The sequence below is a fragment of the Equus przewalskii genome, chromosome 18 (genome assembly GCF_037783145.1).
Source record: "Equus przewalskii isolate Varuska chromosome 18, EquPr2, whole genome shotgun sequence".
Taxonomy (NCBI): Eukaryota; Metazoa; Chordata; class Mammalia; order Perissodactyla; family Equidae; genus Equus; species Equus przewalskii.
The window spans coordinates 61,563,848-61,588,191 of NC_091848.1; the positions used below are offsets into that span (position 1 = coordinate 61,563,848).

Here is a 24,344-nt window from a genome sequence, read left to right on the forward strand (position 1 = left end):
CTGGAGGTGATTAAGTTAAAAGGAGGCCTTTAGGGTGGGTCCTAATGCAATCCGACTGGTGTCCTTATGAAAAGAGGGAAAGTGGACACACTGAGACACTAGGGGTGAGTGCAAGCACAGGAAAGACCTCGTGAGACCCAGGGAGACGGAGGCCATCTGTGAGCAGAGGAGAAAGATCTCGGGAGACAGCACCCTGCCAACACCTTCCTCTCAGACTTGCAGGCTTCATAACCATGAGGAGGTCAGTCTCTGTTGTTTAAGCCACCCAACTGTGGCACCCTGTTATGGCAGCCGAGTGAACTGATATGGTAACTTAAGTATAAATGTATACCAAAAATTTTTACTGACGAACATGTACTATTACAAAAATTTGGAGACCAGTAATGCATCTACCTTGGTGGTAATTCTGCTTCCTCGTCAGCATACAGAAGGACCTGACAGCTCAGGCTCTAGAGAGCAAATGATTTTCTTCCTATTTTCCCTTTAATTATAAGCTGATGCCCTTCATTAAAAGAAATTCATTTCTGATTTCATTTTTCTCAAAAAACAGGCTTCTATTATCGTTTCCACAAAACTAGTGGATTTTGCTAATTTATACCATACTTTAAGTTTTGAAATATCTGCATTTGTTCTTCAAATCAGCTGGAATATATATCTTGAAAAATTAGTCAATGCTAGCAGAAGCTCAGTTGCAAAGTGTACTGCACTTGGAGAAAAACTTTGGTTTTAAAGCCAAGGATTATAAGAGTTCTAAGCCACAGCTCTATTTGCTTAAGCAGTTTCACTTTTTTTTTGGTGAGAGACTGGCCCTGAGCTACCATCCGTTGCCGGTCTTCCTCTGTTTTGTATATGAGGTGCCACTACAGCATGGCTTAATGAGTGGTGTGTAGGTCCATACTCAGGATCCAAACCTGCAAACCCAGGGCCGCTGAAGCAGGGCCTGCAAACTTAACCACTGCACCACTGGGCCAGCCCTAGCAGTTTCACTTTTGATAAGCTCTTGCCACCTGGAAGCACTGGCTTTCGTTAGTGTGGAATGGGAGAAACTGAGTAACATGGGTAGCATAGCACAGAGAACTGAATATCGAGTAAAACACCATCATAGTGAGAGAGCACTTTATAAGCAGCTGCAAATGTGATCGCATGTTCTACCATTGAATGTCTGTGGGCTGTTCAAGGGAAGTTTGACATATTAAGTGAATTCTAGTCCTTCATTTGGCATTTATAAGAGCATTTAATTTTAAACTCACAGAAAACATGGTGCTTAATTTTTACAAAATTATTAATTTGCTTCCCCCATTATAAAAGTAAGCCAAATTACAAAAAGCTGGTTTGAAGAATTGTGGAAAACACACAACCAATAACTCAAAAATTCACTATTAGCATTTTGCAACATTTCTTTCTAGTGTTGCTTCCATTCATAGTTTTATAGTTGAAGTCAATTACATACAATATTGTGTATATGTTATATATGCTTTTATGCAGAAAGGCATAAAGAATTATCTTTTAAATAAGTAAAAATATGTCTGTGGGTCAGTAGCTGTAATTTAACAAAAGACAAACATTGAATCATCTAGAATCTTAAGGTGATATGATGTTATTTTTAACTGCCACTAAAATGACAACATTCTTTCCCACATACATAAAAACTTGTGCCGAGAAAGAAGTTTTTCATGTAAAGTAACAAAAAATTCATTATTTTATTCTATTGACCTAGTCTTTCAATAATCATATTTAAAAAATCTTTTCCTATTTTATTACCCAAAAGAAACCATTTAAGCTTATCAAATGAAAAGCGAAACAGCGTACTGATATAAATTATTTTTATTGTGTGAAAATGTCATAATTCATGAAGATTAATAATAAAAATGCAGCATATAACAAAATAGGCATTTACTTGTTAAAAACCACCTGAATTTACAAAATTTCTTTTAGAATATTTTTAGAATGCTTTAAGAATACAAATTAATTTTTTGAGAGCGATATAAAACATTTTACTTTATCATATATTTAATTTCAAAATCATTTTTATTAAATGGACTCAGTAATTATTGTACACTGCAGTAATCACTGGTAGGAAAATAAATTTTAAAAACATATTTATTCTCAAACTAGATGAATATTAAAAAGATGGCAAAGTATGCTTAGTTTTTAAAAACATGAATAAATGTAAATGTTACAAAAGGAACCAACAAGATGTGCAAACAAGTTTATTCTCTAAAATCTAATTCAAAGTTTATACTCTGTCTCCTTGTATTGTTTTCCTTACATTTCAGCCACCTATCAAACTTGATCTGAAGGACGGTGCTTGTTACTCAGTGTGCTAGGTAGGTACATGTACAAAACCCCAAAAACCTGGAGTTTAATCAGTAGTAAGTGACCTGATTAAAGTTCAACGAGTTAAAAAATGTGAATAAGATGTGATGCTCTGAAGTAAAATTCTAAAAGTAAACGATCACATTAAACTGCCTTGGACTTACCTATCATGTTTCTGTCAGACACCTGTGTGAGTCTGTGGTCAGTACAAGTTACCAAACGACCAATTTTAACACGGTGATGGAAACCATACTGTTTATGATATTTTCTCCTTGATATAAATGTATGCTTTCATATAAATGAACATGAATCTATTACTCAAAATATATGTCTAAAAGTTTGTCTAAATGCCAGACGAGTACAGCATCCTGTAGATGTCATTCGTCAGTGCAAGAGAAGTAATACTTTATTTTGGAATTATTTCTTTATAAACGTAATTTTAAACCGACAGTTTTATTCTTACTGTAGTAACCAAGCATTTCCCAGTTATAAAACACAAGTCTCTGGACCTACAGAAGCTTTTCAGTCTTTTTGCCTTTAATTTCAAGGCACAAAAGAGTCAGAAAAACCTAAAGTCACTGCAGCTTCTGAGAGAACAAGGGGTGACAGGAGCACCTGGATCTAAAAGGTCCAACTTTAAAAGAAGCGTTTATTGGGACTTTTAATAAATTCTCACATAACATTTTTATTAATTTAGAGAGTATTTAGGTCAAAAGGTATTTCAAGTCTCTTTCATTTTTGGGATCATCACCAAAGAAAACAAACAACAAGAGAAAAACTGAACTCTTTCCTTGGGTAGTGCTTTCAAATACCATAATTTGGTAGAATAAAGACCTGAGAATCTATTTTAAAAAGGTATTATTTTAAAATTAAGTCAAATTAGGATGTAGACTTCATGAAGAATACTACTATAAAACATACCTCAAACCATACAAATATATTGTTTGTATAGTTCATGTTTGTCAAGTAAATCAACCCCATTTTCCAGACACAATTTAAACAAAGCATCTATAGAAAAGTGCACAGTCAACATCATAGTAATTAAAATTCTTAAACAAAGGTTTTAGAAAAATATAAAAAGTTAAAAATTTAGGTTATAAATTCCCAGGAGTCCCCCTTCCATGCACATGTATCTCACAAAAAACATTTCAGATACAGAAATAGAGGCTGTTAGACAGTAGGAGAGCGTGCAGGGCCACTGGCTCTTCTGAAGAGGTTTCCCTCAGGACAGTGCCCGAGGGGGATGCAGAACCAGAGTCAACGCAACTCTTGCTGGCCAATGCTCATCCCGTCTGCTGGTCATCTCGCTTCCTTTTTTAACCATGAAGAACACGGACAAGTCACCATCAGGCTGGTCGCCTCCTTGGAGCCGCTGTGGTCGTCTTGCCCGGGCGTCAGCCTTCAGGGTTTTCTTCCCTGAGGGGGAAGGTCCTCCAGCTCTTTAGGACAGTGGGAGAGCTCAGCCACGCGACCTGGTTATGAGATCACGTCGTGAGCATCACTGTTGGGTCTTTGTCGCACGGCCAGGGGAGGCAGCGGCTTCCCGTAGAAGTCTACATAAAGAATGGATACCAAAAATACAAAACAGTTATGGTAAATCAAGATTTTTGATAAAATTCATTATTTTCCAACCAACACCCTCAAAAGAGTAAGACACTGACTTGACATGTGAAGCAATGGGCGGGGAAAATAGAAAAACAATCAGAATCTAATAAAACTTGAATAAATTCAGAACACAACAACTACAGTAAACTCCTACTCTAGATTATCAATTAATCTCTACTTGATGTAATAAAAAGCTGCACCTAATGTATATGTTAGTACTTTTTATTCCAATAACATGTTCACATTAGAACAGGACAAATAACAAATATTCAAAATCTAGGAAGCCTGTTGCCAAAGCTCTGACGAGCCTGACAATCCGCATTCCTCCCCAACGGCTGTCACTTGTAGGTATTTGGGGTAACTAATTATCTTAGTGTTCTGGTAAGTAGGAATCTCTTACAATGATGCTTCAATATACTTCAGTGATTTGGGGTGTATTTGATACAAAAAAGTCTATTTTGTACTTCATAATAAGTTCCTATTCCTTAATTATCATAAATTGGCATATAAATTTAACAGCACACATGGACCTTCAATAAGTAATTATTTTCTGGCCTGATAACTTAAAATTATTCTAGAAGCACAGGTCTGCAGGCTCACTTGAAGTAAATACTGAGAACGCATTAGGGGCCTGTGTCCGGTCCTGCAGGTATGGAGCGTAGCCGAGCGCTCCGTGGTGCTGCTGCCTCAGGGTCGTTCGTCCACTGAGTGGCCTGTGAGCGCCTGGAGCAGATGCAGCCCGTCATGCAGGCACGGCCCTGGAGGGCAGCCTGCAGAGTTACAGGACGTGTAAGTTGCTGACACGACTTCCCCAGGGGCCCTGGTGACCAACAGTCCCCCTTGCCTTCCAGGGCCTTCCCCTAGATGAGCCCTGTGGGGCTTACCAAAACTCCACTCTTTTGGGTTTGAATGAACCAATCTGGGCTTAGCCTGGGAACCCCAAAGCACTCGACCCACAGACCTAATAAAGCCGTCTTGAAACTCTGCCTGCACTCGGTCTTGACCAGCCCCGCAGAGCTCGAGGCTGCCACGCACATTCTCCAGGACCTGTGAGTAGTAAACGTCTCCATTTCAATCTCTGTTGTGGTCTTTTTGAACCGAGTCTTCCTGTCCAGCACCCAGGAGCTCTATCAGCAAATGTTAATTGAACAAAGTCACAGCAGCATGCAAGGAGCTTGGAGTCCCCACTCCATCCTGACAAGAAGTAAAAAGCTGAGCAGACTGAAAAATCAACAACTTCTCTGGGACCCTATGAGGAGGACACAGGGCAGACTGCTGCCCTGAAGAATGGAGAGGCAGGCAGACGCACGGCGCCTCAGTTTACCCGAACAGGTGTTTGTGGATGGGACTGCCAGGGACCAGGGCTGCGGAGGAACCTGGACTATGGCTGACAACTGCTGGGGGCTCCGTGTGCACAAGCCTGAGAGTCAGAATGCCAGGCGGACTATGTCATTGGAGGACGCCCACAATATCGTCAGCTTGGTCTCCAGGAGCTCGAGCAGGTTCCTCCAGCTCCAGCAGGGGAGGGTAAGGGGACATTCGGAAACGCCACAGCAGCTCTTCTCCTGCACAAGGCCTGCCCTCAGGGGACATTGATTAGCTGGGACCTCACCTGCTGGGGACATCGGAGCCTCAGTGACCCGGGGAAGGAGAACACCAACTCCAGCCAGCTCTGGCCATCCTGTCCCACCCAACGGGGAGAAGGAAACTGAGAAACTCTTGTGAAGTTCACGGCCCAGAGGCACAGGCTCATGAGACTGGGCCCGACCACAGGATTACAGAAGGCTCCCGGCACTGAGGGCCTATGTATAGCAGGTCCTTTTACTGGGACATCACGTCAGGCCATCAAGAAAAAACTATAAGGCACACCAAAAGGCAAAAAACACAACAGGAAGAGAGAGAGAGCAAGCATCAGAACCAGACACGGCAGGAGTGTTGGAATGATCAGACTGGGAATTTAAGACAACTCTGATTACTATGCTAAGGGCTTTAACAGATAGAGTAGACAGCATGCAGTGTAAGCAGAGAGATGGAAATCCTAAAAGAGAACCAAAAAGAAACGCCAGAGGTGAAACACATGGTAACAGAAACGAAGAGTGCCTTTGATGGGCTTGTGACTGGACACAGCTGAGGAAAGAACCTCTGAGCTGGAGGGCACATCAACAGAAACCTCTAAAACTGAAAAGCAAAGAGAACAAAGACTGAAGAAAACAGAACAGAACATCAAAGACTGCGCGACAACTACAGAAGGTGTGATGTACGCATAATGGGAACAGCAGAAGCAGAGAGAAAGGACAGGGGCAGTATTTGAAGCCAAGACGACTGAGAATTTCCCCAAATTAATGTCAGACACCAGACCATAGATCTGGGAAACTCGAAGAACAGTGAGCAGGATAAATGCCCAAAAACCCACATCTAGCCATATCATTTTTGAATTACAGAAAATCAAAGAAAAGAAAAAATCTTGAAAGAAGCCAGAGGCAAAAACACCTTCCCAATTGAGAAACAAAGAAGAGAATTACACACCACTCCTCCTGAGAAAACAGGCAGGCAAAAAGAGAGTGGAGTCAAATAGTTACAGTGTTGAGAGAAAAACCCCATGCACCGAGAATTCTGTACCCTGCAAAGTTGTCCTTCAAAACTGAAGGCTAAAGAAAGAAAAAACTGAGGGAATTTGTTGCCAGTAGACCCGCCATACAAAATAAGATAAAAGGAGTTCTTTAGAGAGAAAGAAAATGATATAGGTCAGAAACTCTGATCTACATAAAGAAAGAAAAAACATGGAAGAAGAAATAAGTAAATGAAAATTTATTTTTCTTATTCTTAATTAACAGATAACTATTTATTCAAAATACTAATAGCAATAATGTATTAGATTATGTATGCTTATGTATATATCTTATGTATGCATGAATATATACATATATGTGCCTACATGAAATGAATGACAACAAGGAAGGGGCAAGAGGAAGGAATTAGGATAATTTGGTTATTATAGGCACTTGCTCTACCCGTTAAGTTGTACAGTGTTATTTGAAAGTGGACGTGGATTAGTTATAAATGTGTTTTGCAAACTCTAGGGCAGCCACTAAAAAAAGTAAAAAGAAAAATATTAGTATAAGTGATAAGCTAATAAAGGAGAGAAAAATGGAATCATATAAAATGCTCAATTAAAACCACAAAAGGTGGGGCCGGTCCTATGGCCTAGTGGTTAAGTTCAGGCACTCTGCTTTAGTGGCCCAGGGTTTTGCCAGTTCGGATCCCGGGCGTGGACCCAGCACCGCTCATCAGGCCATGCTGAGGTGGCATCCCACGTAGCAGAGCCAGAAGGATCTACAACTAGAATATACAGATATGTACTGGGGGGGCTTTGGGGAGAAGAAGGAGAAAAAAAAAGAAGAAGATTGGCAACAGTTAGCTCAGGTGTCAATCTAAAAAAAGAAAAAAACCCACAAAAGGCAGAAAAAGAGGGGAAGACAAAAATAGGAACAAAGAACAAGGGCAACAAAGAGAAGACAGCATTGGATAAAGTAGATATGAATCCAGCCACACCAACAATCGCTCTGAACACCCATGGTCCAAACGCAGCAATTAGCACTGTCAGACTGGATCAAAAAGCATGATCCAGCTGGATGCTGTCTACAGGAAAATCACTTTAAGTATAAAAGGTATTAGGAGAAAATGATTTTCAAGCAGCTATATTCAAAGCAACTACTAAGCTGCAATGATGCTTAATAAATCTAAATGTAATGGTGTAACATCATGAATTAAAGCCATGGGTTTCAAAGCTGGACAGACCTAAGTTCAAATCCTGATTCTGCCACTTACTAGCTGTGTGACCCTGGGGTGCAGGCTCCTCATGTACAAAATGGGATATCACTGCCTATCTTATAAGGCTGTGGGGAGAATTAAAATGAAATAATATAGCTAAAGTGCTTAGCAATATGCCAGGCACATGGTACATACCGTTATTACCATTGCTATAATTAAAATTGTAACAGAGACAATTATTTTGATAAATTTAAAGTATGCCTTTTCTAATTTCTTTTTTTTTGAGGAAGATTAGCCCTGAGTTAACTACTGCCAATCCTCCTCTCTTTGCTGAGGAAGATTGGCCCTCAGCTAACATCCATGCCCATCTTCCTCTGCTTTATATGTGGGACACCTACCACAGCATGGCTTGCCAAGCGGTGCCATGTCCGCACCTGGGATCCGAACTGGCGAACCCCGCGGGCCACCGAGAAGTGGAATGTGCGAACTTAACCACTGTGCCACCAGGCTGGCCCTCTAATTTCTTGATTTCAAAATTAATGAGAATTTTCAACACACAACAGAACTCACAAACCGGAGTGAATATAGTTTCTAATATGTTTTACTTCTGGAATTTGAAAGCACCCTCCTAAAAAGATAAACCAAATACACACGGCAAGAAGCATCCTTTTCCCTCCCAAGAAATTATCTTATTTCTGCAGTTGATTTTGTATTATTTCTTTGCCAGAAAATGAAATAATTCTATACAAATTAGGTTTCTTATTGCCTTAACTGTAGGAAATATAAGTTGATCTTAGTGCCCAACTGATATGACCAACTTAATTGGTAACACACATTTTTATAAAGTGCTTCAAACTTTTTAACATGAAAAATTGAAGAGTAGTAAAACTATTTACAAAATTTTATCTTCACTCCTATTTTAAGATTTAAAAATATTCTTTAGGGGGCTGGCCCAGTGGCATAGTGGTTAAGTTTGCATGCTCGCTTCAGCAGCCTAGGGTTCAAGGGTTTGGATCCCAGGTGTGGACCTACACACCGCACATCAAGCCACGCTGTGGCGGCGTCCCACACACAAAACAGAGGAAGATTGGCAACAGGTATTAGCTCAGAGCCGATCTTCCTCAGCAAAAATAATAATAATATGTATTCTTTAGTTTGTGCACATGGTATTTTTGTCTAACAGAATCTTTGATTTATCCCTCATAATGCATGGTACATGGCATGCTGATGAAGTACGACTGGGAGTGTTTTCTGAAGGCAGCTGTCTCACCTGTTAGACTAAGAAAGCTGTACAGACAATAAATGCAATTAGAAAAGTTGACTCAAATTCCTGTCAAGTAAATGTCCATAATCAAAGACCCAGTAAGAATCTGCCTTAAAAATCCCAATCTGACCAGAACAAATTGTTTTCATCTCACAGAACTTTCAGTGCCAAACCAATTGCAGTTAGCCTTTAACTCCCTTCTCTAGTCCATCATGTATCTGTTTACTTACCATCAACCAAATGCAACGAAGCATGCACAAAGTCACGGGAAGGAAGAGAATGCAGCTATAAAATTGGCATCTCCCAGCATCTCAGATGAAGATCTCACAATAAACCCTAAAAACTAATGTAAGCTTTTTTACTAAAATTTTTAATTTATTATACGTACTTTCTTCCCCATTAATGAAAGCAGAGTTAATCGTACTTTTTTTTTTAACCCAGGTTAGATATACTTTGACTTGAAATTTATGGGAAAAAGGAATAAAGATATTTTAAAACTTGTGAAGTTAGTGTTTTCTTTTTTGCTCTGGGAAGCTAAATTTATTGATACATACTGAAAATTAACTTAAGTATTGGAATATGGTGGTCTTAAACTTAAGTAATTTATTACAATTCTTTCCTAGGAGTTCTAATTAAAAAAACACAGGAAAGTAAGGAAAAAGAAAACAAAACACCTTCTTCTCAGTCCATTTCCAACTTCTTTTCCCACGTGCCCTGGACTGTAACGTCCCCGGGATGCTGCCATCAACTCTCTCCTCACTCTACACACGGTCCCTCGGACTCCCTCAGATGCATTCCTTCAGCAAACAATCACGGAGCTTCTACCGCGGCTGAGCACCCCCCACGCGCGCCGACAGCTGCTGGAAAAAGCCCCCTCCACAGCTCCCGCCGCCCTCTTCTCCCGAGCTCCAGGCCTTCCCTGGACTGGCAGACAGTCGTTTCCACACAGACAAGGCACAGACGCCTCCCAGCAGGTCCCCTTTCCCTCCTGTGCTCGCAGTCTTAGAGACAGCACCAACCTTCCAGCCCCGAGCCCAAGACCCTCTACTCCTCCTCTCAGCCCACATGCCCACTCCTCAACAGCACTGACTGCAATGGCTACACCCTGCTGGCATCCATTTCGCACCTCCGTTCCAGCTTCCATGCCTCCCTTCTCACTCTGACCACTGCCACAGCCCATAAGCGGGTCCTCGCCTCAGGCGTGGCACCGTCAAGTCTGCGCCTTGCATTCCTAGACAGCACATCAGTGGCACGTCCCCGGCTGACAGCGGGAAGCTCAGGGCAGATGCAGTCATCCTGATGCGCGCGGCCCTGGGCGCAGGTGCAGCTCCAGCCCCCTCTCGAACCCCCCCCCCCTCCTCACCCACCCTACGCACGTGGCCCGAAGCTCCGTTTTCCGAACACCAATGTCCCTTCCCACCTCCCCACCTGCGAAGAGTCTGTCTCCTGTGCGCAGCGACCCCCTCAGCCCTCAGAGCTGCACCGACGCTTCGGCAGGCCGCGCCCCAGTGTGTGCTCCACGCCCCAGGCCCGCACCACCCCGCCGACCACCGCGCCCCACACGCGGAAGCACTGTCTGCCCTGTGAGACTAGAATCCCCAGAAGGCAGAATTTATGTCTCGCTTATCTTCGCGTCACCGTGCTGTCAAATACACAATAGCTGCTTGTTGGATGCCTAACTTAGAGAAAAAATACCTGTCAAATGAGAAATGAGCATTTTTGTATATGTATACACATATATAAATACACACATCTAGTGACATTATCTGATTTTTTCTAACAACACAGTGACTATTTAAACTGATAATATTTTCCAACATACATAATATCAGAAAATAATAAAACAGGAACTAACCGATTATAGTCAATAAAACGTCATCAAGTCCTGCAAAGATGTGATTTCATTCTAATTCTGATATAGTCTAAGGACAGATTTTTCTGTCTTTAGAACTGAAAAAAAACCTTTAATTTTCATTAGTGATTATGAAGAAATATTTCATGACTGACTTACAGTATTCTAAAAAAGAAAATAGCACACTTATACTTACATACTTTTTGAATAAAAATATTTTATACAGTTTGATATAATTTCAAATTACATAGGAACGCTTTTCCAAAGATTAAACTTGTTTTTTTTTCTAGTAAATGAGTCTCCTTAGGAAACTAAGTTCTAGATTATGTAAACAGAGCCATCAAAAATGGAACCAGATGTTCTTGAGAAGTTTATTGAGCTACAATATATACACAATCATCCTTCTGCATTCTAGAAATACTTTACTGAGAGAATTGGGCTGATGGTCCGAAGTCAGCCCTCTGCCTCCCGGATGAGGGAGCTCTCTCCCCATCGTCCTTTCTCTGGTTCCCAGCTGTGGGCTTCCACTGCTATATACTGGCGGGACTAGACCTTAAGTTAACTTCGTCCAAAGAAAACTGTTTTCTTGAGTCAATAAAGCCTTTAGTAACTTTCTTTCTACTTGGCTGAACTTTTTGGTTTATTGATTTGGTCTCTGATTCTACAAATTGTGTTGATCTTGACTTCGTTTTAATATTCAGCAGCTGGGCATCTTATCAGAAGAGGAGAAAGAACAGTATGTGGCATTATCATTGAGAATATTGAGCATATATATGACAATGCAGTTTCTAACAATAATTATAACTACACTGTCTCATATTTAATTTAAATTGCTTTAAAACCTTTCCCTTTTCATAACCATTTACATAAATATATAATAGATAAACACAAGCTATGATTATTTTCACCCCTGTATTCTAAGGTATATAGAATTATACCTTTATATATATTCTAAGGTATATATAATTATACCAAATTATATAGAGGCAAAGGGCATTTAAGAATAAAAAATTAAATAAAATGGAAAAATTTGTGTATAATGAAAGGGATGGCTGTGGATTTGAAAGGCCTCCAAAAATAAAAGTTTGTTGAAGTAATGAGGTAAATAAAAGTGGATGCAACGTGCATAGGTATCTGAACACTGATCCTTTTGCGTTACCGTTATGACGTGTTTCACCAAGAAGCTGGAGTTTTGGAAGTCTAGTGACTTTGGGGGTTCCCCAGCCAACTAAAGAAAAAGAAAAACATTTTAAAACACTTTAAAAAATGTCTCTTTGGGTCTGTTGAGAGGATTCCTCCCCAGCAAGTGTACGTAACATTTGATGTCAATTCATATGCTCTACTGAACGACACAGGACTGAATAGCTATAAACCCATCATAAATGACTTCTGTTTAAAAATGCAACTACAGGCTGGTAACATCTGCTTTAAGTTTTGATTTACCTTAAGTTAAAAATATAAGCATCTTCACCATCATAAATAACCTTAGGCTACTAACCCCCAGCAGAAGCTAAAAGAAACGCTCCCTTATTAAATGGAATACTAGAACTGAATCTTCAATAATTCGCAAAGGAAAACGTTACTGTCTAAAGCCTTCTGGCAGGGCTGAAGGGCACTACAAACACGAGCATTTAGGCGCTCACTGAGCACCTGCAGCACATGCAGGGCTGTGCCTAGTGCTGAAGATCACTCACAGCCACTACGCGGTGTGCCCGTCCCAGTGCTGTACATGCAACACTCCACTAGTCCTCACAAGAACCTAACAGGTCGGTACACATGTTGGAAATATAATGGGAAAATTCACACATCTTGGTTTCAAATGTTAACTTTCAGGATGAAAGATCCAACATTTTAAAAGCTCATATTAGGGGCTGGCCCTGTGGCCAAGTGGTTAAGTTCGCATGCTCGGCTTCCACAGCCCAGGGTTTCAGTGATTGGGAACCTGGGCGTGGACGTGGCATGCTCATCAGGCCATGCTGAGGTGGCGTGAGGTGGTCACAACTAGAAGGACATACAACTAGAATATACAACTATGTACTGGGGGGCTTTGGAGAGAAGGAGAAATAAAAAATAATTCGAATCTTAAAAAAAAAAGCTCATATTAGCTATCCATTCATTAAACTTAAATTCCTTTTAGCAATCTGGGTACCGACATTTCAAATAGGACCTGAATTCATTCTAGGAAGTGCTTGGGTAAGATTTTCTTATTAATTTTTCCTTATTTTTTAAATTTTATAAAGCAATTTTTCTGATTAAAAAACGCAATGGATACTTATGTAAATAAATTTTGAACGAAGCAGACAGAGCAAAGAATTCTATCTTTTCTACAAATTCACAGGATAATGAATATATCTAATAAAAACCACACGATTTCTTTTTTCTTTCTCTTCACTGTTTAAAGCAGTATTTCTAGTTCAGTCCCCATAGCAGTTTACTCACCAGGAGGAGGAGGTGGGGGTGGCGTTGGACTCTTAGGAGCAGACTCATCAGTACTAACAGGTTCTACACGGTGACTCCTTTTTATTCTTAGTTTCTTAGTTTTCTTTTTACCATTATCTACAAGAATATAACACAGAACTTTACACCTTTGGGAAAAAGTAAACTTCTACAATAAAAAATAAAGAACAGAACTAGAATATTGATACTATTATTACCACAGAAATATATCTTAAATTCAACTTAGGAAATTGTTACCAATAACAAAATGTGAACTTGCTTTTACTAAGAGTAAATTTTTTTTTTTTTTTTAAGATTTTATTTTTTCCTTTTTCTCCCCAAAGCCCCCCAGTACATAGTTGTATACTCTTCGTTGTGGGTCCTTCTAGTTGTGGCATGTGGGACGCTGCCTCAGCGTGGTTTGATGAGCAGTGTCATGTCCGCGCCCAGGATTCGAACCAACGAAACACTGGGCCGCCTGCAGCGGAGCGCGCGAACTTAACTGCTCGGCCACGGGGCCAGCCCCCAAGAGTAAATTTTTTAAATGATTACTTATTGAATGAATGATTAATGAATATGATATGAACAGCAAAAAGTCTATATTTTAAGTTCAATGAAAGGTTATTCAGAATACAAAAAAAATGCATAGTTCTAAAAGTAACTTAGATTTTTTCCAAATGTCATATTAAGTATAACTGTAATTGCAGAGATTTCCGTGAAACTCAGATCAGCATGGGGAAAGAGAAGGGGTGTTGATTTGTCTCAGTACGACATACAGAATGATTCTAGGTATAAACTGTCCCAAAATAATCCTTTGAAATGTGAAAAATGACCCCAATCAAATCTAAACACATTACCTATTAGAATAACCCCCAAACAAGGTATGCTCAATATAAACATAAGTAACTAAAATCACATTAGACCTTGCAGAATTGAATTTGTGTTGCTTCTAAAAATAACTATTTACAGATTCTCACTTAAGCACATATAAACATCTTAAGGACATCTATGTTGTTAACATGTAAACTTTAACAGTGTAAACCAGGATAGCAAGTAGTTAAATAGCCAAAGATCAAAGTTACTGAGATATTTTTTTTCTTTTCTTTTCTTTCTTTCTTTTTTTTTTGGTGAGGAAGATTCACCCTGAGCTAACATCTGTTGCCAGTTTTTCTCTGTTTGCTTGAGGAAGATTGCCCCTGAGCTAACATCTGTGCCAATCTTGTTCTATTTTGTATGTGGGATGCTGCCATAGCATGGCTTGATGAGCAGTGTGTAGGTCCAAACTGGGGATCCAAACCTGTGAACCCCAGGCCACAGAGGGGAGTCCATGAACTTAAACCACTACACCCCCGGGCCAGCCCCATGATATAGTTCAATCCTAAACTGTTAAATTTATATATATGTAATACATTTTCTAAAATGGGAATTATCTGTTACATAAGAAATAGCCAACATCTAGGAAACCTACAAAACAATGAGAAATAGAAACATATTTAGAAATGTTATTTTTCTAAATAAATTAGTATCATCTGAGACATTTTACCCCAGAGGGAAACAAAGACATCTTTTGACAATTAAAGCTGTCAGCTTTATGGTTGGGAGACAGGAAGGAGCCTCCAGAACCACGTGGTCTTTTACGAAAGGCGAGCTCAGGGTCATGGAAGAGCAGAGGACAGAGCAGAGGGTCTGGAGTGGGTTTCAGCACAGCCACAGATGAGACATATGCTCTTAAGTGACTCAACCTCTCTGAGTGCCCGGTCTTCTCCTCTATGTAGTGGGCATAACAGACCCTAGGATTGCTATGTGCAATGACATACTACATCTGAAACCATCTTCTAAAGTGTACAATATGATCTCAATTATTATTATTTTTATAGTTATATGACTGTCTATCTTAGATCTTCCTGTGCTAAACTTTTAAATCATTTGCCAAATCATTTTGCTCTCTAAGTATGTATCAGTGTGAGAATGAGCTCTTTCAACATACTGAGAGGCAACTTTGAGTCTACTTTCTAACTCCGTTGACAGAGTTGTATGCACATGGATACGGCTGCCCTAACTTCCCAACTTACAGAAAGGATAATTTCAAAATCTAACTATTTTATTGTTGTTGTTGTTGAGAAAGACTGGCCCTGAGCTGACATCTTTTGCCAATCCTCCTCTTTTTGCTTGAGGAAGACGGTCCTTGAGCTCACATCTGTGCCAGTCTTCCTCTACTCTGTATGTGGGACGCCACCACAGCACAGCTCGATGAACAGTGTGTAGGTCCAAACTGGGGATCTGAACCGACAAACCCTGGGCCACCAAAGCAGAGCACGTGAACTTAACCACTACACCACGAGGCCAGCCCCTAAATATAACTTTTTTTTTACAGTAAAACATCCACATTAGCTAGTCTGCCCCTCAGGGATTGACAGCTCGTTTTCATAAACTCTTTGATGCTGTACAGAAATCCTTATACACAAGGAACCACTGGGCATCTCCCACATGGGAGGCCCTGTGCTAGGAGCACTGTGGGGTTTTATTGTAAATGACCCTAAAAGTCCCATGAAAAAGATGATGCTAATCCCCCTTTCAGAGACAAGGAACTAAGACTGAGCAAACGCACAGCAGATAGGAAAATCAGGGTTCAACCCCACGCTGTCTGATTCCAAACACAGGCTGTCTCTCTGTGACACAAAAAGACACGAACTTCCTGTTGAATCACATAATCAGTTAGCAAAAGAAAAGAATAATGGACTGAAAATTTTGCATGATACTAAAGAGGAAAATGTCTACTTGATAAGACATTAAAAATGTTTAACTGATTATGTCTGCATCCTACAGAAATAGCAAGTCAATAAAGGAAATGATGCTGATTGTAGCATTATGAAGCTTAAAGAAAACCAAAAAACAAAACAAAAACAAAAAGCCTTAAAGGTATCAAATACATTCTGGGAGTCCTGGCGCTATGCTATATTCCAAATTTATAAAAGTGAAATTGAAAATGGAATTTTCTGCTGAAATTCTTTTAAGGCATCAAGAATAAAAACATAAGTTAGCAAAGTGACCAATGAGTAAGTATAAACCATGACAAATACTGCATTTGGAGACAAAAAAATATTACAGTACATGTTTTGTGAAACTAATCATGACACATGAAAGGAGTGTAGCTAAGTTTTACGTGTGACCTCTATGTATGCGTATTCAAGTGACAAGAGTTATCACCTGATTCTGACGACGGCTGGTCTGTCTCATCTTCATTCTCCAGCGGCTGGGTTAGTGCCTCCTGATAGTTTTCTACTAGTCCAAACTCACTGTTTCTTTGGCTGCTGTTGCTGATCTGGCTCTGCGTCTCTATTTGCTCATGATCCATTTTATGTTTCAGGGAGCAGCCATCATTGTCTTTCTCCATATTTTGCCTCTTTTTTTCAAGCTTTTTTTCATTCTAACAAAAATGAAATATATAGTCTTTAATATAATGGTGGTATCTAAGATAGTTTTAAGGGAGAAATCAAATAATCCAAGAACATTCTGTAATTTCAGGGCACTGTGATATTTCTATTAAAAGATTAATTTGTTGAATATATCATTAAAACATGTTAATTGCCAAACATTCAGAAAACATAGATACATAAAGAAAGAAAACAAACATTCTCAGTAATTCCACAGTCTAGAGATGGGTGTTGTTTGGTGTATAACCTCTAAGAGGTACCCCCTCCATGCAAACACACACCACCCACAAACGGACACAAACGTAACTGTCTCTCTCGATATACATATTTTTGTTCTTGTGGGGTTTTGGGTTTTTTGTTTTTTGTTTCTGAGGAAGATTCACCCCCTGCTAACATCTGTGCCCATCTTCCTCTATTTTTAGTATGTGGGCTGCCAGCACAGCATGGCCGCTGACAGAGTGGTATGGTTCTGTGCCTGGGAACCGAACCCCAGCCACCGAGGCAGAGCGTGCCAAACTTAACCACTAGGCCACCGGGGCTGGCCCTCTGTATTTGTTTTTTCAGTGAAAAGAATTGAAGGTTTTCTTTCAGAATGTATATTTCTTTCCTTGTCAATGAATACATGAAGTGCTCAGAACAGTGCGTGACACACAGTAAAGTGCTGGCTACACAGGTGTCTATGACACAATATGCATTAGCTACGATTACTGTCACCAGTTACATGATCATCTTGAACTGTTACACCATAGCTTATTGGACCAATTCCCAATCAATGGATAAAGAAGTTATTTTCAATTTTTCACTATTATCAGAAGTACAATTATTGAATTAGTTCTATAAAATAAATTCCCAATGGAACTGTTGAATTAACAGGTAAGCACATTTTAAAATGTGACATACTGCAAACTTCCCTTCAGAAGAACTAGAGTCAATTCACACCCCCGGCAAAGGGCTGGGGGAGTGACGTTTCCCTGCTGTTTTCAACGCTCCATGTCACCTTCAATCTTTGATATCTCCGCCAAACAAATACTTTTAAATCAAATTAAACCAACACTGAGGTAAGTTATTATTTCTTTTAAAGATTTTATTTTTTCCCTTTTTCTCCCCAAAGCCCCCCGGTACATAGTTGTATATTCTTAGTTGTGGGTCCTTCTAGTTGTGGCATGTGGGACGCTGCCTCAGCGTGGTTTGATGAGCAGTGCCATGTCCGCGCCCAGGATTCGAACCGATGAAACACTGGGCTGCCTGCAGCGGAGCACGGGAACTTAACCACTCGTCCACGGGGCCGGCCCTGAGGTAAGTTATTTTTTTATGACCAGGGAAGATGAACTATTAAATACTCATATTGCCATTTTTATTTCTCTTTAGGGAACTACCCATGGTATCCTAATACCCATTTTTCTATTAGATACTCATTATTTTCATAGTTTTAAATTCCATAATTTCACATTTTCATAGTTTTCATTATTTTCATAATTTTTAAGGGTTCTTTTTTTGTCCTATGTGTCTCAAATATTTTTCATTAGGGTTTGATTTTTTTTTGCCTTTAACTTTTTTTTTTTTAAACATTGGCACCTGAGCTAACAACTGTTGCCAATCTCCTTTTGTTTTTTCTTCTTTATCTCCCCAAAGCCCCCCAGTACATAGGTGTGTATTTTTAGTTGTGGGTCCTTCTAGCTGTGGGATGTGGGATACTGCCTTAGCATGGCCTGACGGGCGGTGCCATGTCCGAGTCCAGGATCTGAACCAGCGAAACCCTGGGCTGCGGCAGCGGAGCGCGTGAACTTAACCACTCAGCCAGGGGGCCAGCCCCCAGCCTTTAACCTTTTGAACAGCTCTTTAAAAACTGAATATAATAAAGATCTCTCTATTCTTCACTTTAGGGTTTGTGGTCTAATTGTCCTGCTTTGGAACATTTTCCTCCTTCAAGTATATACAAATTTTAACCATATTACATGCTAATATTTTTAAAGCTTCTTTTCTTATACATTTAAGTCTTCTGGAATTTAATTTTGTATACAGCACTCAATAATTTTACTTTTTTACAAACGTTTCTTCCATTGTTCCAACATCCTTTTCTCCCAAACTTGAAATGTCAATTTATCTCATACAAAGTTAGGTTTTTACTATTTGTTCCTGGATCTGTCTATTCTGGAACCAATACCTCACCATTTTTATTATCTGTGGTAAAATCAAAGAAATGTAAGATGCTTCTCTAAAAGGCAAACATTTCACAGGAGAAATTTTGTGGAAAAAGGAAAATCTGCTTGGTAAAAAGAAGACTACAGGCAACCTGTTTCACTTCTTTACTGACCATCTTGTTAAAATCACAGTAGCTTAAAAGCGTCGTAATTGTACTTTCCCCATGCCACTAATTAATTCAGGGACTTTCCATATAAGGTACACCACACTGTACACCAGGACTGTGCACGTCTTTACGTGGCGAGCAACACAAGGTTGGCAGAAGCAGCGAGGCCTTCGAAGTAGTTCACAGCCCGGCACTAGAAAACCATCAGTCCTTATTACAAGTCAGCTCTATTACACAGACAGAGTCAATTAATGTTTCAAGGTGAAAAGCCAAACTTGATTTCCTTCTTCTCTACCAATATTTTTAGAAAAACATAAAACAAAACTTGACAAACAATATTTAACAGGATGGAGACAAAACAACAGCTCAAGTTATTAAGACGGCTTTACTGTACTTAGAAAAGCATACACTTAAGGTAAATGCAGTGAGCTTAATAAAAAGATTAACTACAATTAACCTTCCGGTATCTAAGCAACTAAGACCAAATATCTCATATTACCAATTATTTTGGAAAATAAATACCAAAACTACCAAACTACCTTCTTACCTGAGGAGCTCCTCCCTCCTTGCAGCAGCCCCAAAGAAGGAATCACGCACCTTTCCAGACAAGCCCCCAGCAGAGGAGGCAGGGGCAGCAGAGAGGGAGGGACCAGCAAGCCAGCTGCCAGTTAAGCTCTGAGCCAATGGGAGGAGGTTTAGGGAGCTCTGCTTCTGAGGAGGCCCGCCGCCCTGAGGGCAATTACAGCAGTGCCAGTGCAAACTCTTGACATCACTCCAAAGGAAAGCAGACCCACACACACAACCCTCACTTCCTCGTGACTATGACTACAAATTAACTGTAAAAACTTCTGACAGTTAAACAATATTCAGATGTAGGATAATCTATTATAGTTTCAAACATCCTTAAGTATCATGGGAAAACAATTAGAAAATCATTTACATACTCCAATGCATCATAAGCATCTAAATATTACTGTAAAGGGATAGTAACAGCAATACAGAGATGAAAACAGTGTAAATAAGTAAATACATTACTATCATGTGAAATAGAAGACAAAAAAGATTTATTAGGACAGTAACTATGATAGCTGCTACATTCAATCTTCATTTTCATTCTCAGTTAATTCTGAAGTCATCTTTCCTCTTTTTACTAGATCAAAGGGTAAATTCGAGGAGGAAGAAAAAGCAGCAAACTTTTAACCCATCTCTCCCATTTCACTTCTTTTGGAAATAATCAATCTCTGGTGAAACACTTCTATCTCCCTTCCTCCTTTCCCAACTTCCCACCTCCGCTCTCAACCTCCAACTTTACAACTTAAGATAGAAAAATTACATTTGCCACCATCCGTACCTCAATGATTACAGACGCTATGGGCTGGAAAGGATTAACAATAACAGGTTCTGGGTCCAAGTCAGCCAGACCACTGGTTCCATCAAGTTCAGCCTCTTCTCGCTCTCTTTGTTCTCTATTGTTTGAGGGAAAAAATTTGGAATTCCTTTTAAGAAAATGCTGAACCATGTTTAAGAATACTTGCAATAAGTTTAAGACTATTAAATTTAGTAATTTAAACCTCTGGACATGACTTTGAATTACTGAGAGATTTTCAGAAATCCTTTTGAAGGTAATAGGCCTCTACCCCCATGTAAAAATTCATCATTTACAAATGCCAACAAAAATGACATTTCCATGACTGACTTCTTAATGTCAATGGTGCATATTAACTACTTTTCTATGTACTCAGGGTTTATATTTATCAATGTATTAATTACTCTCCCAAACCAACGCTGTCCTCTTCATCGATGTCAACAGATGAATAATCCTCCTGTTAACCCTCTTCTTAAGGGCTGTGTCCAGTTGTGTATCATATATGAACTAGATAACAACTGTTGCTTTGCATGATGGCAGAAGAGGCTATAAAAATAAGTTGCCTTATATCACTCAGATTAAATATTTCCATATTAGTAACTACTGGAATGTTTACTACCTCTATGATTTACAGTCAATGTTGCCCTAAACACGAAGAGTAGTGAGTTGCTAAAACAAGTAGCTGAAGACAGAAAATGAGTACTGCAGACCTGCAACTAGACTGAGCAGAGCATAGCAATGTGAATGCTCGTTACCGCGACATCTACTCATGTTCTGTGATGGAAAGATGCATCCTTTCATTCTGAACCTAGAAAGCCAAGATGTAGATTTGAAAGTTCTACTCCTGCAGCCTTGGACATGTATCTGGATCTTTGAGCCTCAGCTTTCCCATAAATGTAGATAAAAATACCTACTTCGTAGGGTTGTTTTAGATAAAGTAATACATGTGAAAGCACTCTGTAAATGAACATACTTATAAAACAGTAATTGTTACCAGTGTTATTCATTTATTAGTAAGCAATTTCAGGTATCTAGTATCAATATACTATTTTCAGATACAAACAATAGCATATTTTACTGTTTTTCAAAAATATCTGAACCTATTAGATTTAATTTAATGAAGTAAAAAGGTCTTTTAAAATCATTCTTGTCTAAATGCCAATTTACTTCTAATTGTGGAGTCTCTACTCAGCAGGAGAGGCCTCGGGACACAAGTGGCGTGGCTGGGAGAACAGAGGAAAGGGGCATGGGGATTTGCATAGCTTGCATGGCGTGATCCAGAACACCTTTATGGAAAAGGTAAAAACTTGAAAAAAAATGACTAACATTAGGTCCCTTTTATCCAACTCAACTTTTTTGTTTGTTTTCTTAGTGGAGGAAAAGCAAAGGAGTCTTTAGAAAGGACAGCCATATACTTTACTTTCATAAATATATAAAAGAGATCCTTACACGAACGATGGGCTGTACTGAGCTTTCTATCATGAAAATACACACCAGGATAGAAAACCTAAGATGCTCAAAAGAACTAGAACCTCACAGAGGTATCAAGAGAGACCGAGATGAATGCCCTGCTCCTATTATTGAGCACTTGGGGATGGGGAGCTATCTCTGCAAAGACTTCTTTCCAAAGTCCTATTTCTGAATTAAGTGAAGGATTACAGTAATTCGAGGATTTCTGTAGCCGCGTAAGGGAGCCCCTCACAGGGCATCCCCAAGGGTGGCTGGCGGGCTCGGGCTTGGGCTCACGCTCTGGCTCTGCGGTCACAGCTCTGCTAGATCACTTAGGAAGGAAGAAGACAACTCTGCAGCTTACAGGAGCTCACAGAAAAGTCTTTTCATTTCTCCCCTCCGCTACCTGCAACAATCCAGTGGAGAAAGAAAGAGATATCTTCGATTAAGTACTAAATTCAACTTCTAATCAAATCTGAGTACTTTCTTGCAGCATTAAGATTATTCTGAACGATTCTGTCGTGGAATTTATGTAATCATTTTGTAAAACTCACTGTTCAGTTTAGTTTGAAAATTTCCTTTCAGGCAACATACTTTTAAAATAATTTTTTACAAACATATTTTAAAAACCTAATATAGCAATTCCGTCTACTTTCTCACAAAACCAGTGTCGAAGATAAGATTTTTGCTTTGGTTGACTGACCCACTAACAGCTTAACTTCTAAAATCTCTGCTGAGACTAGAGAAGGGTTCCCGATCCATCGACCCCCAGGCCCAGTCATTCTTTGTTGTTGCGACTGTCCTGTGCGGCGTAGGGTGTTGAGCAGCGCCCTTGGCCTCTGGGGGCCTCCAGGAGCACCCCTGCCCCCAGCTGTGACAAGTAAAGATGTCTAGACATTTCCAGATGTCCTCTGAGAAGCAAAATCTCCCTGCAGACTGAGAACCGTGGTACTAAAAGTAGCCATGAGAAATAAGAGATAAATATCTTAAAACCTTGGGACATAATAAATGCCTAAGGAATAAATTTGACTCCTGTAACACCACCAGGGAGATTAGAACTCTACCACCTAAAATTACTGTGTAGAGAGACAGACCTGTAAAAAGAGAAAATTTACCTAGTGTCTTCCTTCACACAGAAAGAGGAAAGTGAATGGACAAAAATTATTCATAACATTGTTGTATTTTTGACTTTTCGAATGCACAGTGGTACCTTTCTTCCCGCAGTTTTCGTACTCGTTCAGCCCTTTCTTGCTTCTCTTGTTCCTCAAGAGCACGCTGCTCCATGGTGTCTTTTTGGATGCGCTCATTTAAGGCATCGAAGTCTCTTGCAATGATATGGAGCAGCCAATAAAGGCCTTTTTTAATGGACTTGTCAATTTTCTTTCCATATCCCAAGACTGCTGAACAAGGTTCCTGAAAAACAGCATTTGACTTAAAGATTAAAACTAAAAGTTCTCCACAAAAATCTATTCATAAACCATTAAGTTTAATTACTGGCAAATCAAAATTGACCCATTAAATGAATGATATGAAGCACCTGCTTATTTAACTTACAAACACACCTCCGCAATGATCACTAACACTAGTACACAGGAGTTAAAATATTTTATGGGTGATATCTGTAAGCTATGAGAGATATTATGACAAAAGAAGTTGACGGTGCCAGTTTTAAGTTTAAACAAACTGAATGGAAGACAAAATTGAACTGCCAGAAGCAAAATACACCTACTTATTAAAAATACGGGGAATTTTTAATTCCTCATACCAGGGAATTTATACAATAAACACCTTTAAGACTGACAGCCTAAAGATCATCTTCTGAAACCAGAAAACATGATCAAATTCTCTGTCCATCTTTCTTAAGACTGTATGACAACACTCCTGACATGATTTTCCAAAATTCATTATAAACCGTGTTTAAATTTTGTATTTATACTTTTCTTTACTGTTTCACAAAATTTATAGCATGACATGTTGTACAGCTTACAGGTCCTGTCAGCAATATCTTAAACAAGAAGGAAACTCTAAAGTCTGAAATCATGAAAGAGAGCTGATGGAAATCACTAACAACTAAGGAGAAAACACTTATTACAGTATTGGGTAATACCAACAGAACAGTGAGAACATGATTTCCTGGGTAAAAAAATAAAAGTTCTTTTAAAACTAATATATTATTTTGTTAGCTGCCTACCACCTAACTGCCTGTCGCCTTTACAAAAACTAACTCATACTGAACACGTTTCACAGGACGACGACCCGACACTTACAATCTGACACAGGCACTTGTGCTCATTGACCAGCTGCTCCAGAGACAGACATTCAATCACATCAGCTTCTCCTAAGGCCCCTTCCTTGTCTTGTTTATTTGCCAACCTAGAGACATAAATGAAGTTGTTTTACAGTAAATATATAATCAGACAGCCACGCGAAAATATTTTGACCATGCTCTCCTTATTTTAAAGTTGTGATTACAGAACACACTGATTTTAGAGAATATTGTACCTATTTCATCATCTTTCCTTTATTACTGCTAAAATTAGTTT

The 24,344-nt window shown here is 39.5% G+C and overlaps 1 protein-coding gene across 13 annotated transcripts in view; it reads right to left on the minus strand.

Annotated features, from left to right (window-relative positions):
* Window positions 1–1,924: 1,924 nt before the first annotated feature.
* Window positions 1,925–24,344, minus strand: part of ARL13B (ARF like GTPase 13B) — a 67,342-nt gene continuing 44,922 nt past the window's right edge. For 6 of the 13 annotated variants that reach the window (XM_070582919.1, XM_070582930.1, XM_070582921.1 and 3 more), the window contains 7 exons: window positions 24,069–24,174; window positions 23,012–23,214; window positions 20,338–20,452; window positions 16,452–16,671; window positions 13,248–13,364; window positions 11,968–12,036; window positions 11,166–11,520 (listed from right to left, as the gene is read on the minus strand). In XM_070582919.1, the coding sequence (XP_070439020.1) occupies window positions 11,339–11,520; window positions 11,968–12,036; window positions 13,248–13,364; window positions 16,452–16,671; window positions 20,338–20,452; window positions 23,012–23,214; window positions 24,069–24,174 (1,012 nt within the window). In that variant the 3' untranslated portion in view covers window positions 11,166–11,338. Of the gene's footprint in view, window positions 3,870–4,521; window positions 4,692–4,882; window positions 4,969–11,165; window positions 11,521–11,967; window positions 12,037–13,247; window positions 13,365–16,451; window positions 16,672–20,337; window positions 20,453–23,011; window positions 23,215–24,068; window positions 24,175–24,344 lie in introns of those variants that run through there. The other 7 variants (XM_070582926.1, XM_070582932.1, XM_070582929.1 and 4 more) reach the window with 4 other exon arrangements.